An 18,875-nucleotide genomic window follows, 5' to 3' on the forward strand; every position below is an offset into this window, starting at 1 on the left:
TGTTGGAACATATCGTACAAGTTTTTTAGAAAGTGCCTGGTGAGAATGATGAAAGCAGCTTCTGGCAACTGAGTATTGAACATAGCCAATTTCACAGAACACCAGTCTTAGACAACTATGTTTTTGATAGGTCAAGACAAAAAAAAAAGACCACTTCCTATCAAACCTGAATTTAGGCAAAAACAAGATTATCATTCAAACTGCAAAAATGACCAAACATTCTCCTGTGCTGGCCAGTGTATCTACTTCTTTGTTTTTTATGTTTAATGCTTGCTTCATTCTACCTACTTCTTAAACTCTAAAAATACTCCATACCCAACTGGAGTTTAAAGGCTGTCTTGCATGTTAAATACATCAGACTGTTTTGTCAGTTTTCATTCAAATCACCCAAAATGTTACTGGGCCTTGGGTATAAGAAAGGAACTACTGGAAACAGTTCCCTAATAGTTCCTCCCCCGACCATAGTTCCCTTTAGAAATTTCTCATAACTACTTATTGTATCCATCATGATTGCAAGGTCTCTTGGATCAGGTAATATATTTTTAAAAATACTTGAATACCCTTCCCTGAGTTCTCTTGGTAAATAACTCTGGTACCCATATATTTTATTGTCATGGCACCTATACTTTTGTTTGCCAGCCATGTCCTGAGCCCAACTCCCAAGCTTGGAAACATGTTAGACATAGAGATTTTTTTTTTTTGGGGGGGGGGTGGTCATTGCTTCAGAGTAGATAGTTAATAGGTGTTTACTGAGAAAAAAAATATTTCAAGCTTCACAAGATTCAAATATGTGACCCTATACACTCCTCATTCTGCCTTGTGTCTAGTAGATGTCATTTGACTAATCATTGTTACTTATACTCCTGTAACAGGGCTCAGCATGCCCCCTCAAATTTTAAATCTGTTTCCTTTCATGCTTTCTGAAAAGGCTTCAGCTGGATGGATGGTAATGGTAGAAAAGCAGTGTAGCAACAAACTTGTATGAATTTTTGATCAATACCAGTACATATCAAAATATAACTAATGACAGTGAAATAGAATAAATATTTGCATATTTAAAGCAGTAAAGACAAAGGATATTGTTGAAATTTTTCCTTTAGCTAATTTTCAGTGGGTCTTTCCTTCAAAAATTAGCAAATTGGAAAATGTAACTGTTCAATTTTAAGGAACACAAAAATGTAATGAAAAAATCAGAAATGTGGGGTAAAATGTATCTTTTAATGAACTTTTAAAAATACTTGAATTCAACAGTGAGTATATTTTACTTAAATCCTGTCATATTTTAGTTTAAATAACAAAGTACAAATAGTTAAAAGCAAACTTTGGCAGAAATTAAACTGTTTTCTCTAGCAATGTGACTCCTATTTTAATAAAAGCAGAGCATCTAGGACTAGTAGCAATACATCACTAAGCAAAAGAAAAAGGATGAGAAGTGAAATACATCAAGAAGATGAATCTTCTTCTTAAAATGTAATCCCCAAATCCTTGCACATATTAAGGCAGGAGGAAGATTACTGTGCTGTAGCTCATATCTTAACAAATCCTTTACCTACCTTGAATTTTTTTTTTTTTTTTTTTTTTTTAAATCCAGCATAGTGGATAAAGGAACATCAAGTAGTTAGCAGTGCTTCTATGGAAGATACTTCACAATGAGAAGTAGTGATTATGTAACAAGTTCTTAACTACAAAAATCATTCCTAAAATTGGCAAGTAATACTACTACTAATAAACAGTGCAGAAGCCAGCTCTTTATTTGTTTTATATGAACGACTTTAAACCAGGTTTGTTGAACAGTTCAGTGTAGCTGACAGTGCATGTTTGTTTAACAGGAATGCATAGCAGACCATGTTAAAATGTGGCATTGTCCCAAAGTACAGTATGACTAAGACATCCTACATTTAGCAGCACCTTTTTGTAACAGTAACTTAAATAAGCAGTAGAGAAAGAGCATAGGAAAAAATTGAAATGGGTATGACAAAGACCAGTAAAGAACATTTCCAGCATTTTCTAGGTTGACTACAAAAATCATGGTTGTATAAATGTATAGGTTAAGATTAAGCCTCTGCTATGTGAAAAGACTATAATTTTACATTCCACAAGTCAGTAAATATCCCATTGTCCTTGTGATTATTTTTCTTCATTTATAGATGTACTACACACACTTATGCATATGCCCACTGTACAGTTTTCACATATAAATGCTCTTAGGTCAGATCCTTCAATATATTTATTTGAGGAATATTCTGATTTGCACTAGTATGTTCCACAGTAAAGTGAGAAACTAAGACTCAGGGACAAAAATTAAATAGATGGAATCTATTAGCACTATTGATAGCAGCAGGTAAGTTAAATACCAGTTATACTTCAAGAATTTAAGAATTCCAAAGTCATTAATTGGGATGAAGTAACATGTAAGAAAGGAATAGATTGGTGATTAACATCTTAATATATTTTGAAAAGCAATTTAAATTGGAAAAGGGCTTCTTAATGATGTAAACTTACATCAAAATTAATGACTACTGTTTTTCTGTGAATTTTTATTAGTACAGAAGATGGATTATGAAGGAAATTTTTCACTTATTAGCTGATAAAACATTAACTTATTTTAAAACTCAGGTGGTATTGGGGAAATAATTAAATGTAAGTTTTTACTTATAAAAACCCAAGAATATTTGGCAAGAACCTGGAATGATTAAACAAAACAAAAAATACTCTATTTTGTTAAATAAATGTACAGATCTGAAGTTAGGCAATTATAGATAGGCATTTTCCTGGGACAAGCTTCAAGTGCTAGGTATTTGCACACCTAATACTCTCTTAAAACTTGAGAGACAGAAAAGGTTTTAGCATTAGCATAATAGCATTGGAAGCTCCTACAACAGTAATAATTGAGGCATGGAGATAATGTCTTCTAGATTCCCCTTCAGAGTAGATGTAAGAAAATATTAACATTTCATTCACTTCAAGTCACCCCATTTTGCCCTGATAACTTCTGAAGAGCAGAAACTTTGGTTATAAGAAGCACTTCTGGGTTCTGACAGACAGTGAAACTGTTCAAGTTGGTGGTGGGAGGAACGATGGGTAACTAGGAGATAAACAATAGGATTAATAGGCAAGGTTAGAAAATGAAGTGGGAGAAGTTATAAAAATTTATTTTCCTATGAAATACTTCCACAAGCTGTGTAAACGTTTCTTACTAAAACAAATACTCTAACACAAAGATTGTATATTTCCAGTGAAACACTCACAGTAAAAGTTGCCTGTATTTTTCCTCTCTAGGAGCAAAAATAAGGAGCCAGCAGATGAATGCTTTCCTAGTTACCTTTGGCAGCAAGCTTCCTCACCTTCCCTGACTTCTCAATGGATTATTAAAGCAACATAGAGCACAATTAAGTACAAAGCCAGGTGAGAATTCTAGATAGCAGTCTTTAGTTTCTTCATTAATCTTCAGCATTTTAATTCATCTCAGTCACTCGTGCACATTCTTACGGACAGACACGCACACAGCGGGTTCCGGCTCATATACTCCAGTGCAGTGACTAACAGACACTAGCTACTAAGTATGTGTTTGTCACAATCTGTGTGAACTGTATGGAGTAGAACAATCTCTGGAGTTTGGTTATATTTACCATAATTTATGATTAAAATTATAAACTTACAAGGATGATAGAACATTCAGAAATCAAACTTTTTCAAGTCAAGCAATCACACATATTTACATTATATACAGACTTTCTTCTAGAATGGGGAGAGGTGTCTAGACAATGTTATTACAAATTTCCTGAATGTGGGCGTTTCTAATCCCTGTAATTCATAAAGCAAATCTGCTGACTTGGCATTAAGACTCTAAAATAGTGTGATCAAACTGATATATATATTATATATAATAAGGTGTTTGCAGAAATAACATTTACAAACTGTCTATACAGTACACAGTACTAGTACATAGAAAATAGAATCTAACTTTATGATCCCCTTTGTATAAGGCAAGACTGAATCTGTCCCCAAATTTAGTCAGCCAGAGGTACAAGCAAGAAACAGTGGTCCATGAATGAATGAATATGCCCATCAGGTATCTGGGTATTAAAAATCTGGAGAACCAAGAAATTCCACTTTTTAATCTGTGCTGCATCTGGCTTGCTGGATATACATCATTACATTTCTTAAAACACTAATGTCTTCTGGACGGCAAAAGATTTTGTTCAAGTGGCAGCTACCCCAAACAGGTTTTGAAGAGTCTAGTATACAACCGGAGGACTGCAGCTGTACCAGGCCAGTTTATATAGCACTTCCCCAAAAAAAAAAAAAAAAAGTATATTAATACTCTATTTCATGCTATTGCTATTTAAGCAACAGCAATATAAAATATACAAGACAGATCACATATGATTGCAATGTAGACCCCAAAGATTTTGTTTGAGGGGAGTTGGGGGAGGGGGAGACAAAGGGCAAAAGTCATTGGCGGATGTAAACATCCCTATTCCACTCTCCAGCCTCATTCCGTTTTTTGGATATTACTTCTCCATCCTTGTCACAGTAGCGATCCTTGGATTTATGACGGCTTCGTTGTTTATTGCACTCGTTGTGGTCCTGCTCTCGGTCTGTGTCCCTCGAACGGTGCCGAGACTCCCTGTGTCTGTGGTCACTGCTCCCATGGGTCTCCTCTCTGTGGTTATGGTCACGATGTGGGGCATAGTGGTCCACATGTTCATGGGAATAATCTTCCTTTGGCTCCACATAGGCAGAGTCTCGACTCTCCTGGGTTTCAGAGTCAAATGTCTCTTGCCTGGAGAGGCCTCGACTCGTACCACTGCGATGGTTGTGGTGTGTGGCTGAGGAGGAAGAACGATGCTGGGATTTCTTCACTGGTTCCAGACAAGGTTCTTCTTCAGCTTGGGAAGCAGAACGGGCAGGAGCTGAGCGATCAATCCTCTGATCACCTTGAGAACCCTGGCAGTGGTGGACACATGAAGACATTAACCAGTGTGAGTGTACAAAGAGCTAATTAAGATGCAAGGCCATTCAGGTGTAGTCCTTTTTATGTATCTGAAATGTTTAACCCAGCTCAAGTTACTTAATTCTTTTGGTAGTGTCATTGATATGCTTATTACGGTTGTTGTCATATATTAAACTGGACCTTGTTAACTTGTGTGTTTATTTTAATGACTAAATGAAGAAGGGAGAAAGTTTTTAGAAAGCTTATATTGTGGTGCCAATGCATACGTAGGTCTGAAGTTTTTCTACATGTAGGTAGCTGCCTCATGTGAGATTAAAATATGGATTAAGGGATAAAAGGCAAAATCAGATTATGAAGTGCTTAAATGGGAAAGGCCTTCACAGATACTCTTTAGTATAACCACCCCAGGAAATAAGGTAATCTCCAGAGGGGGGATAAAGATATGTCCAGTTGCCATTGTCATTCCCAAGTCCACTGAGGCAAGAACAGTTAAGGAACTTGTTCAGGGTTGTCCAAACAGTCTGCAGTCTTTTAGGATCATGCAGTTAAAGTCTGTGTATGTTGTGTTTAGAGTGCTTCTCTTCAGGTACACAACTCAGTGAACCTGAATATCCAAATGACTCATACTTCTGGTCTTAGTTGGGATAGCATAATATACTAGAGCTGGGCTTAGGTCACAGTGGTGTCACCTTAGGCATCCCACTTTCCTTACCTGTGAGTTAGAGGCTAGGGTGGGGCTCATAGGCAGAGTTGAAGTGGCTAAGGTACGGCTAAGTAGAGGGTTGGGGAGGTTGCTGCTGGGAGGATGAGTGGCCTTCCAGTAGGCCTCCAGATAGTCAGCAAGGTGCTCACAAGCATCTTCAAGTTGGTTCTCATCCAAGATCACATCAAACAACTCCTGGGGAGGCAAATATTTTAGATAGCGCACCCATCCAGAATGAGTTCCCACCAATCGGGGAGGAAGAGACTCATGAGGCTGCACCACTTGATTTGCTTATGTGTTCTTTTATAAGCTAAGACAGCAACAGAAATGTGTCGCCTCATATCCTTGTTTAAAACACTGAATGTTTAAAGTGAACAGGTGTCATAATAGTTCCTTAGGATATGACACTAAGGTTTATCAATAATGAAAAACGGTGAATATGATAGGAAATAGGAACAGGAATAAAAATCTGAACAGTATAGGAAGAAGCCTGTTTTTGACACAGTAACTGCAAAAAAGCTTAATTTAGAAGTTACTGAGGCAAGATCAGGATATAAAATTTGACAAAAGCTACTACTGAAAGCACTCAAATTGACATGGTTCAAACTTCTTAGTAGTTTGTTAAGAAACACGTCTCACTGATCAAGGTTTGTTAACATACTTCAATCAAATTGGTAACTTTTACAGCCCCTGAACTAGCAGCACTTGATTGGAGGTAGAGGGAACTAGAACTTCAGTAGTTCCAAGGCAGATTATCCACTTAATGGATTAATAATTTAGTCTACTTTATGGCAGGTAAGATGTGACTGGAGGAAGTATGGCCTTGGGAATTATATCTTGTCCCTGGCCCCTGTGAGCTGAGCAGCTTTCCTCCTCCACATCCTTCCACCTTCATGTGCAGACCAGAGAAATGGAGTTGGATCACCATGGACTCAACTTCTAAACCTTGAGCCAAAATAAACTTTACCTCCTTTAAATTGTTATTGTCAGGTATTTTGGTTATAGCACTAAAAAGCTAACACTTAAACCAACACCAACGAGATCCATCTTACAAATTATCTGTGAGACTACAGTCTTGTAGTTATATTTAAGTGAGTATACCACAGGATGCACATAGCATTTTGTAAGCCATGATGATTATCTGGCCTATTAATGTGTTCAACATGTGATCTGGGAAGCAGGAAAGACAGTTTGCTTCTTCAAAGAGAATACAACTATAAATGATAAGGATTCTTTTCCCTGACAGGCATTTAACTAATTATTGCTTTTTTCTTTTTCTTTTTTAATGAAATTCCAGGTCTGATCTCTCCAACTGGATTCTGTCATGTACAGACAAAACTTACTGGAGGACACTGAGCCAGTTTATCTGCTGCTACCATCTGGACATTGAGGTGTTTAGCTTGGGATTTCCCTCGAGATTTTATTAACCTTTGTAAAACCTGTAAAAGAGACAAGTTTTCAACAGAGGAATCTCTTCACTTAGGTGAATTACAAGGTATATAAGTAACTCCTGTATCTTGGAACCTTTATATATACAACACAAAAAGATGGTTTATAAATAGATTGAGCTATAAAATATAAAATATCTACAAAGTTAATATGCTGACATAAATCTCAGTTGCATCTTTATGCACCTGCATAGAGCTTACTATGTCCTTTGTAGGATGTTTTCAAACTGTTTGCCTCATGACCTCTTCAGGTTTAAAAAAAAATCAAAAATCCCCAAGAGCTTTTATGTGAAATGGTTCTAATACTTACATATTAGAACATTTTAAAATAATAAATCAGTTACAGTTTTTCTCATAGAATACAACTGAATTATTCTGTATGCTTCTATAATGTGTCATCTTGGTTGAAGTATGCAAGAAAAATTTAACGTGCTACAAATAATGTAAAAGGAGGACTATTTTAGTTGCATCTTTTTAGATTGTTGATATTCTTTGACGCTAAAATTCAACAAGTGGTCTTGCCTTAAAGACAAGTCGACATATAGAATCTGGAACCATATCAATGAACTTCCCTCTCATTAATTCTCCTGGTCTGTCTAAAATTTGGATGTTTTACCATGATTTGTAACATTTACTGATTACTTGGAAAAAAACAGTTCACTGAGTTAGTCAGAGCTTCCAAAAACTGTTGACATTCATATATAGAATTAAAACATGATATGTGTTATATTCTCATTGGCAACAAATGCTGTGTGTTCTCTTTGAAGTGACCAGCTCATTTTGTTCAAGAAAATATCTGAATACGTACAACCTGTTATTCATTGAAGTACAAATAGTATCCCATGGGAAAAAAAAAAAGTGACTTAGGCAGGCAGCAGTGTCCTTATATACACTTCCTTTTTGTTACAGACTCTTAAAATGTGTAAATTTAATAAAATTGTGATACTTACGTAGAAACTTTTACTATTCCACTAGAACATTCTTAACTATGATAGCATGATGGTGATACAATAACTATTAGTACTATTTTACCCACCATGGCTTTTCACCATTCATGCAAATAGCTTTAATTTTTACCTAATGTATCCACTGAAAGTGTCACAGCCCACCAGGGATCTACGGACTGCACTTTAAGAATTATTGCTCCAGCCCAATAAACTAGCAGTGTTTTGCTTATGTCAATCATAAAAACTCATGATAGTGCATATCTTCAACCTCCACATCCATCATAAAAGCATAGCCTGTTATAATTAGAAAGCAAACAAAACACATTTTAATAAAGTCTGGTTATAGAGCTAACTAGCAGCAGCAACCCTCCTTACCTTAGGAGACGAAATCTTTACATACACTATAATAGGGGCCAAAGAGGTTTTACTGAGTTGAGCTGGATGATTAATAGTATCCGCATCAAGAACTACCAGCTGTAATGTTCTTGCGAGTTCAAAAATCCTTTCAATTTCACTCTGAACTTCCGCTGTAAAAGTTTAAGCAAACTTCAGTTATTTAAAAAATGTCATTTTAAATGGTACATTATTTCTTCAACAGGTGGTCAGATTAGCCAGTTTGTGTTTACAGGTGACACAGTTTTGATCAGAGTTATTTTTTGGAAAGGGCTATTTCTTTATAATACCTTTAGAATTTCTAATATTTGCTTCAGCATAATACTGAGAACCAAAAGTTTTTATACTCTTTGCTGACTCATTTTTCATTCTCTGGAATCATAAAAATGAGACATCTTTCCACTTCACCTAGCAGCTGTTGCCAGCTTTCCTGTCACTGCATGAGCTTATCTACATTTGTGTCCCCTAATATCATGCTGTTGAGATGTTTATTAGCAAGCTGCACTACATGAAAGGTACATATTACAAACTGTCCAAAAACACAAAGAAATGGTCCTGCAACATTCATGTTATAAAGGGCAGTTATCTATTACCTTAGATACTTTTTAGTGTTGCTTGTCACCAAACATCTAAAAATCTACTTGAACTCCAAGAAAATTTCATTCAGTTCATCTGCTGCTCTATGATCTCTCTAAAGATTCTAAAACCTGTGATGATGAAAATATTCTCCATGTTGCTTAGTATGGTAGCCCAGCTATAAAGCACTTAAAATCAAATTTTAAAAATTCAGTTGCTTATTCATACTAGCTACATTTTAATTATTAGCCAGAAGCTGGTAGATAGCATAGATCTGTAAAGTATAAGATGTAGCTTGTAGTTTCCACTGCAGTTATGGAAGATCAATTCTGAGACTCCTGTAGGCCAACAAACTTGGTCCCATAAATACCCTTGATTCCTCTTATGCATCTGCATTCATACCAGAAGATTTCTAGGAATAAGTTTAACTGGTATATTGTTCCAGAAAAGCAAGTCGCTAATGATGCATCTAGCCTCACAATGTTATAGAGACCTCTTATTTACCTGGACTCGGAATCAGGGCTCAACATACTAACATTTGGTGACATACAACCCACAATAAGGTCTTGCTAAAAGAAAAAAAAATGCACGTATTAAACTTCCAAATTAACTGTAAGAAACAGACTCACATAAATTATCTCAGTGTAATGCAGTTAGCAAAATTTGGACTGTCAGTACCTTATGGAATAAGTGACAAGGAAAAAGACTTGTGCAAAACAGATTTAAGAGATCTATGAACTATGATATACAGATTTCATTTGAATCCTGATTCAGTTAAGCAGCAATCATAACACACAAATGAAAAACTCAGCATATGTGTGTCTAAGATTTGCTACTAAATAATCTAGGGATGAGAAAGGTAGGACTATAAGTGAATTAAGAATAATTTCTTTCAGTTACCTCAGAAAAGTGTTCCTGGCACTCTAACATACTATATACATTTTTCTGTTGAAAAGTCACTTCCTCAGAGAGGCCTTCACACTACAAAATTACGCCCTCCTCAGCTTATTCTACCCCAGCCTTCTGCTGCTTCAGGACTCATCATCCATTGACTAATGAATGGTCTGTAAGTTTTTGGCCGGCTCTCTCTCCCATGAGACAAAAGTCCCTAAGACCAAGGACTTTGTGTCCTTCTGTCTCTGGCACTTAGAGTAATGCCTACCACATGGTTTGTTCTCAAGTATTTGTTAAATGAATGGACATAAATCTGTACATGGTTCTCTAATACCTTAAGCTCCAAGCTCCTTAATATTTTCACCCCTACCTCGTTTGAACCATACACTCAGCCAAAGTGAAACATGTTTTCCGGAGGCCTCTTGTAGTTCCCACTGTCCCAAATCATCATCTTCCCCATTTTTTCTTGACTAAAGTACCATGCTTACAGTCTGCTCAGACCAGCTTCTCAGAACACCTTCCCTGATGGCTTTTGTCCTCTATTCCATTGAACTCTTGAATTTGCCTTATTGCCATTAAGCTCCTAGGAGGAGGGGCTTCATCTAATTCATCTTTTTATATGGTATATACTCAGTAAAATATTGGAAGAGTCATTTAAAAATAACGTATACATAATAGTTTTAGAAAGCCTTGGCAATCTAAATGCATCTCATTGATTTAATAGTAAGTCTAATTAGTTGGCTGTCAGAGTTGAATATATGAAATGATCATTTTATAACACTTCCTGTAAGCACCCAATAATGAGCGTAGTTTCAATTGTCAGATGAAGACTCATCAATGAAGAATTGTTTGGTAAGGGATAAAACAGTTTTATAAAGCACCATAACTAACCTTTGATTTCTAGTAGTTTTTCTACTTAAATCATACATCAGAGTAAACTATTATGTTAAAAACTAGCATCCCAAGGAATATATATTTAACCTATAAATGAAAAGGAATATCTAAAGGTTAAATATCTCATACAACCCTTGGAAAATTATATAAATTTTATAAAAGTAGGAGCCTAACAATCCAGTAAGTTAAATGTGTAACAGTGATTAAGCACGTTTCAAAGAGATAAAATCATTGGGAAGGGTCTGAATTTAATCAGTATTGGTTAATGAGCGATTTTCAGACACTGCTTTCTAAACAAATTAACAAAACCTCTGCACTGTTTTTACAAATAAATATTGGTGTCAATCAATGGAGAATAGCCCTGAATTTACTTCAGCATTTTCACTATATACATAAATTGTATTATTCTGAATATGATTTCATTATTGGTATAATTCAAATACTCAGCACCTGTTAGTGAAAACATACCACAACCAAAACATCAGTACTGACAGCATGTGGAATTTTTAACTTGAAAGTATGACCAATCCTTCCACACAGTGAAATCAAGATTGTACCACTAGCTGCTGACAATACATGCCTATTTTTTCTGTACAGTACGTGGACGCATCATCCGGTTAGATCTCTTCGTTGTCATTCTTGGGAGAGGAATGTTTATATAGCTTCAGCTCATCAATATTGCAGACTTACCTAAGCTTGACCTTGTGTTGGATCTTTCTATTATTGCATGCTTACTGGGATTGTTTAATACTGAGCGTTTGGCAAGGGAGATGTCAGCAGTGACCCTTGTGATAGATATCCTGTTGGAGAAAAAAGTAACAGAAGACCCTAAGGTTGTTAATCTTAAAGAAGGGAATTGAAATATATGCCCAAAATTCATCCAAGAATGAAATATATAATGACCTTATTTTCCAACCATATATTAGGACACTTAATTGTTCCTTTTTTGCTTATTCTCTCTCTGCCTTATTTAGCATTTATTGGTTGAGTACCTAGTGACAGTTACATATTAAGCACTTTACATAAATCGTCTGATTAAATTATTCCAAAAATTCCCAGGAGAGAAGTTTATCCTAAAGTATGTATTTACTAAATGGTAGAACAGATGTAAACCCAGACTTCTGAACCTGTATTCTTAGGTCCTGTACAATGGTTGAGTTCTGTGGTAATTATGAAAAATAAATAAGATCAAGACAAACCTGATCTTCCCTCTAGTGGCAGAGATGAAGAATAAAATAATGAAAGATTATGATGATTATTGTGAAGAGACCATATAAGGTATTGTGACAGTGAAATTGAGGTGGGTTCATTTTAGATAGAGTAGAAATGAGCAAAAAGATCTGGAAGTTGAAAATAGTAAATGATTTATTCTACAGAAAGTATACAGTGAGTATTCAAATGGGAAGCAGGAAAAGCTATGAAACAAAACTGAAGCCTGACAATATCTTTGAAGAGGATGGTGAAGGTAGGACTAAAAGCAAAAGGCTTGATTTAAAAATCTGCTTCAGAATTAGAGGTGCCCACAAGAAGTGGCCAGATGAGAGTTCCTTTCCCATCTTCTGTAAGATCACAAATTATCTGCAGGCAGAAAAAAAGTACAACTGATCAACAGATGCTAGGCAGAGCAGGCACAGGGCATACAAGACGGAAAGAAAAAAGGATTCTGAACATTGAGCCCACAGCCACCTTTCCCATCTTAGAATTTTGGTAGCCAGGCTTATGTTTATATCCTCGAGGTATAAGAAAGGAAGATTGGGGAAACTGGCAAATGATAAAGGCACACAGATATTGTGTATTGGAGGTTATCTATGTAAATTATCCATAAAGACTGTCCTACAGGTGAGTACAAAATTAGCAAACTCTACCTACCAGCACAGAAATTCTAATTAATTTGAGCATAGCAATGTTTATTAGGCATCTTAGGAAAACATTTTACATGAAGGGCCACAACAAACAAAGTTCAACAATTATCTGTGAAACTGGAATAAATGTGTTTAAAGACAGAATGAGGAAGATTTTTTAGAAATTAAAAATGACAGTAGGAAGCAAAATTCAAAAGAAGGGTAAAAGAAAGTGAAGGGCATCTTTAAGAAAAAAGCCAAAAGATAAAATAGAAGCAAGCTAAGAAAATTAGAGTTGCCCAGGAAGTTCAAATTCCAAAGATTAGGAATTAAGAAAAAGAACAAATAGAGAAGAAGAAACTAATAATTCCAGAATTCAGTCTGATTTTCAAATTAAAAGCATCTAGTATAGTGGTTAAAAGATCTATACCGGGGCTGGGGAGATAGCTCAGTCGGTAGAGTGCTTGCTTTGTAAGCACAAGGCCCTGAGTTCGATCCCCAGCACCCCCCCAAAAAAAAAAAAGATCTATACCAAAATGTATAAATTTCATAACATTTCTGGGGCAAAAAAGAAAGTTTCCAGGGGAAAACAGGACAGGAATCGAAGTGTTTTGGATTTCTCAAGAACAATGGAAACCAGAAAATTATCAACAAAGGCCTTCAAAATTTTGAAGGAAAGCTATTCCAAATAGAAAGCCCTAACCATTTAAACCAGGAGTCAGATGGGAACGTTGATTAAAGACATTTTTAGACATTCAGAGTGTACAGTTTCATTTTGTACCAGTTCATAGAATTCTTTGTCCACCAGTGCATTCATGACACAGAATTGTTTCCTAACTCCACAGTTCCCTTGTGCTTCCCCTTTGTAGAGAATCCTTCCTATCCCACCCACTGCAAACCATAGAGCTATAAACTGTCCCCCTTATGGTTTTGAATTTTCCAGAATATCATATAAATAGAAATATGTATGTAACTTTTCAAGTTGAGCCTCTTATACTTTGCCTAACAGATTTGAGACTCATCTTCATTGTTGTGTGTAAGTCTACTTGATTTTTAAGACTTTTGTGCTTTGATGGAAGTTTGATTTAGCATTTAAAAAGCAACAAACAAGCCTGAAATTGTAGCTCAGCAGTAGAGTGCTTGCCTAGTGTGTGTGAGGTCCTGGGTTTAATTCCCAGCATCACAAGAACAAAACAAAACAAAAACCAATACCAACAACAAAACACCAAAAATAATAAACCCATGAATTTAAAAAATAATAAAATTATTTCAGAATGCATTCACAGGTGAAATCAGGCTAGAGGTGGGAGCAACTAGTGCTCAATGATTATTTTAAAATTCCTGTTTCCTCTGGGGTTGGTATGGAATGTAAAGGCTATGACATTTGGGAATTTAGCTGTAACGTTTGAAATAGGACTCCTTTATGCTGAACACCTGCATAGTGCAGAAGCAGTCATTCTTCCGTTCACATTTATGGAGAACTATGGGTCAGTCATTGTTCTGGGTGCTATTCAGGAATTTATATTCTTACAGAAGAGGCAAAGAATGGAGAGAAGCAAACAGATATCTGACGTCGAGTTGTGCTAAGTGCCACTGAAAATGCAGAATAGTGAGGATGGAGATGGGAATGCTGTGAAGTGCTCAGAGATGATCTTTCAGGTAAGGTGACATTTGTCAGAGACCTTAAGGGAGAGAAGGAATGAGCTGGTATATTATTATGGAATGGGGGTTCCTTGTAGAAGCAAGAATGAGTACCTAAAGCATTAGGCACTTTATTATTACAGCTGGTTGAGACCTGAGCACTACTGATGACCAGAGCTCTAGTTATGAGCCTCAAAAGAGCTCTGCACACTTATGGGGAAGCACCTGCCCTGTGCTGGTGATATCCTAGGGAAACAGAAATGATACTGCTCAGCCAGGCTTCTATTGACCTGCTTACGGTGGTTATCTTCATATGCTGCATAAAACAGGCCACTATCTGAGTTCTGAATTGTCATGCTTTGGGTGTTGTCAGTAATAGGGGTTCTGCCCAGAAACAGACCTTGAAGATCAAAAGAGCAAAACTCATAGGGACAATTCAGTTACAGTCATGAGTCTGAACCCTCACAGTATGTCAGTCACCGTATAAGCTTCTACAGTTATAAATGCCCACAGCCTTCCCTAGAGATTTGATATTAATTAGTCAAAGGTGGCATATGGCCCCTGGAATTTTCTTAACATGCTTCAGGTGATTCTGATATGTAGCCAAACCAGTTTTGAAGATGTTTTCTTACCTCAGGAAATAAAGTGATATGATGTTTCCCAGAATTACTGATTCCCTCACACAAGATTCTGGCACTGGTATACTGTATCCCTATAGCAATGCAGTACACATTCCAAACACTTAAGTACTGATGGCTGATATTTTAAAAGTTACTGAGGGAGAAAACTGAATTTGTCCCAAATGGTAGCTTTCCTTCTTGTTCATGATTTTATTAATTTACCTATCATTGTCTTAAAAGGTGAATCTGAAGATTGTTTTGTTGACATGACACAGTTGGTTAGGGAAAACCCCGTTTTAAAGGGGCTATTCTGTTGAACACAACAGAAAGAGGATGATTTATCATGTCTTCTTTGACCTGACACACAAAACACTAACAAACTGGAATAGTGATTCTGACAACTATCCAGAGCCTCCCACAAATTATTAACTTAACTGGGTTTCAAAACAGAAAAAGATTTCCTGAATACCTAGAACCTTTTATTTTCTCCCTTGTGGGCCTAAAATTCTTTGAAATAATTCATTTTTTCCCTTTTAGAATGCAACCAATATACATATACCTGGTACCTTCTGGTGATTTTCTATCTTCTGCTGTTGTCTTCCCTTGCCAAAAGGGAAGAGAGTTACTCTGTGTATCTCATTATGGGGGAAAACATTAAAGTCTTTTGAAATTCTACCTATGGACTCTGTTACTTCCTTTGTGGACCTTTAATTGGTGATCACAAGCAGAGAGTGTTGAACTCCAGCTCTGTGAACTCAAGATGGTCCAAGTCAGGTCCGTTAGTAAAGCCATATGGAAGTTACTTCTGGTGAGAAACAGTAGATGATCCAATATTCAGAGATTTTGTTTCCTAAATGAAATCAATCTGAATGACTGATACTACAGAATGTGGACCTGAGATACACACCCTGGCTGGAATCCACCTTCCAAATCCAAATCAGAGTAAGGGTTTACATAGAATTGGTGAGTCAGTAAATTCCATTCCATTTTAGTCATTGTAGGAAAGGGCAGTAGGTTAACATTTCATGGAGAGCATAGTGTCTGTATTCTAGCAGAATTTTTTAGGTTTGCATGTTCACATAGATAATTCCAAATTGTGAAAAATGAAAACTGAGAATAAAGAAATAACTGGGCAAATTAAATGTATGCCTTTTATACTTGGCTGGTGCCTGACATCCCCAGGCCAAGCCAACAGCTATTTTCTGGCACAAACTAAATGGAACAATAAACATGTAATGTAGTTTGGTGGTAAAAGCACTTGCCTAGCATTGTGAGGCCCTGGGTTCAATCCCCAGCACCCCACTTCAAAAAAAAAGGTCAATGTAAATTAGAAATGATTGTAGGAATAGGTATGGCCTAGAAATTATTAAATTTAACAGAACACTGAAACTGACCAATACTATCTATTATACTTCTGTTGTTAGGATGAGAGAAAGGAGTGTGGTGAAGAGGCAGCATATCTATCTTGTTCAAAATGTAGAAAATATATACTAGTCCAACATGTTTCCAGGTCCCCTATAATCTGTTCTTAAATTTTGGACTCCCTTCATGTCTTTGATACTGCAGGAGCTTTACTATGCTACCCACTGATTATTTGATTCAAGGCTGTCTAAGTCAAGTTTTTGAAACCCTTTAAAGTCCTTGTCTGTTTCAGCACCTCACAATGCCTGGCACATACAGTATACTCAATAAAGACTTGCTTAGAATGCAGAGACATCACAAATACCTGATCTCAAACTATACTACAGAGCTATAATACCAAATGGCATGATATTGGCATAAAACCATATTTAAGACCAATAGAACAAAATAGAATATGCAGAGAAATCCACATGGACAGTTATTTGATCCCTAACAAAGTGGTCAAAAACATACCTTGGAGAAAGATAGCCTTTTAAACAAATGGTGCTGGAGGAACTGGATATCCATATGAACAAGAATGAAACTAAATTCCTTTCTTTCACCCTGCATAAAACTCAACTCAAAGTGGATCAAAGACCTGGGAATTCGACCAGAAACAGTACAACTGCTAGAAGAAAACATAGGGTCAACATTCTAACATATTAGCACAGGTAGTGACTTCCTTAATAAGCTCAAGAACAAAAACCAAAAATAAGTGGGATGACATCAAATGAAAAAGCTTGCTTCTGCACAGGAAAAGAACATGAAGAGAACCTACAGAATGGGAAAAAAATTTTACCAGCTATTCCAAGGGGGAATTAATATCTAGAATATATAATGAACTCAACACCAAAAGACAAATAACCCAACCAATAAATGGGCAAAAGAATTAAAGAGACACTTCTCAAAAGAAGAAATGTAAATGATGAACAAACGTGAGAATATATTCAACAGCACTAGCAGTCAGGGAAGTGCAAGTCAAAATTACACTGATATTTCATGTCACTGCAGTTAGAGTGGCAGTCATCAAGAATACAAACAATTGCTGGTGAGGATGTGGGGGGAAAGACACACTTAAATATTGGTGGGATTGCAAATTAGTGCAACCACTCTGGAAAGCAGTACGGAGATTCCTCTAAAGGCCAGGAATGGAACCACCATATGACCCTGCTATCCCATTTCTTGGTAAATATCCCAAAACACTAAAATCAGCATACTGTAGTGATATATGCATACCAATGTTTAAAGCAGCTCAATTCACAACAGCCAAGGTATGGAACCAAGTCCAGATGTCCATCAACAGACTAATAATAAAGAAAATCTGAGACATATACCCTACACTGGAGTTTTACTCAGCCATAAAGAAGAATGAAATTATGTGATTTGCTAGTAAAAGGAATGAAATGGGGAATATCATGCTAAGTGAAACAACCCAGACTCAAAAGTCAAGGGTTGAATGTTATATGTGAGAACTGGAGCGGGGGGAGCGAAAAACAGAAAGCGCTCCCCCAAATAGGAAGGAGAACAATGGAGTACAGGCAGGGAATTGAGAGGAAGGGAAGAGAAGAGCATATGGGGCAGTCCTGGGGAATGAAATTACTGAATTATGCTATGTCCATGTACAAATACACTACAATGAATCATTTTATTTATATATACATATATATATAAATGCATATATGACAATAATTAAAATATCAGTAGATGAGAGAAACTGGATCATGGGAAGAAGAGGCAAGGAAAAGGAAGGTACTGGGGAATGAGACTGAACAAATTATGTGCATGTATGAATATGGCATAACAAATCCCACTTATGTATAATTATAAGACATCAATTAAAAAATACATTGGCTTAGTTGGATGGAAGGGAAGAAGAGGAAAGAGAAAGGACTGAGTCCAAGCTTACTGGTATGCCATATGATAAAGCTTTGTTCCCAGTCATTCTCTGCACAGGTCCTTGAAGAACTCTAGGTGTCTTGCTTCAATACAATGCAATATTCCCTGATAGTTTCACACTCTTTACACCCTGTACTAGAAGTGCCCTTCTCCTCCTCTGAGTTCAGCTGGTGAAACCTTAGGTACCATTTAAAATAAGCTACCTGTACCTTGTACTGTCCATGCTGAAGTACCCTTTCATTTGTGTTCTGTTTTAGTGCTAGAAGTTTCAACTTAACAGTATTCATGAGTCCTTTTTTAAAGACAGTAGAGTCAACATTTCTGCATTTCTTTAGCACAGAGTATGCAGCAGACATTGATTGATTCAGCATTCATCCATTCATTGTTCAGATCAAGTAGTGTTCTAGGCACACAGTTCACAAAAGTTTAAGAACCTCTATCCTCCTGGAATTTATATTCTCATCACTCTTCTGTGACTAGAACATAGGTAAAATACATAAAAAGAAAAGGTAGAGAGTATGTGTGTGCACATACGCACATGTCACCAAGGAGGATATTTGAGAGAAAAGCGTTCCCTGCAGAGGGAACTGCAAAGTGCAGAAGCCCTAATGTGGATGTGGATGTCAGCTGTCTGGGAACAGTCACATAGCAGTAAGGAAGTAAA

The 18,875-nt window shown here is 36.5% G+C and overlaps 1 protein-coding gene across 1 annotated transcript in view; it reads right to left on the reverse strand.

Annotated features, from left to right (window-relative positions):
• Nucleotides 1-1,204: 1,204 nt before the first annotated feature.
• Nucleotides 1,205-18,875, reverse strand: part of Cacnb2 (calcium voltage-gated channel auxiliary subunit beta 2) — a 337,079-nt gene continuing 319,408 nt past the window's right edge. The window contains 5 exon segments of the mRNA XM_047521043.1: nt 1,205-4,950; nt 5,670-5,855; nt 7,004-7,099; nt 8,431-8,582; nt 11,503-11,612. Of these exon segments, the coding sequence (XP_047376999.1) occupies nt 4,456-4,950; nt 5,670-5,855; nt 7,004-7,099; nt 8,431-8,582; nt 11,503-11,612 (1,039 nt within the window). The 3' untranslated portion in view covers nt 1,205-4,455.

The sequence above is a fragment of the Sciurus carolinensis genome, chromosome 12, assembly GCF_902686445.1.
Source record: "Sciurus carolinensis chromosome 12, mSciCar1.2, whole genome shotgun sequence".
Taxonomy (NCBI): Eukaryota; Metazoa; Chordata; class Mammalia; order Rodentia; family Sciuridae; genus Sciurus; species Sciurus carolinensis.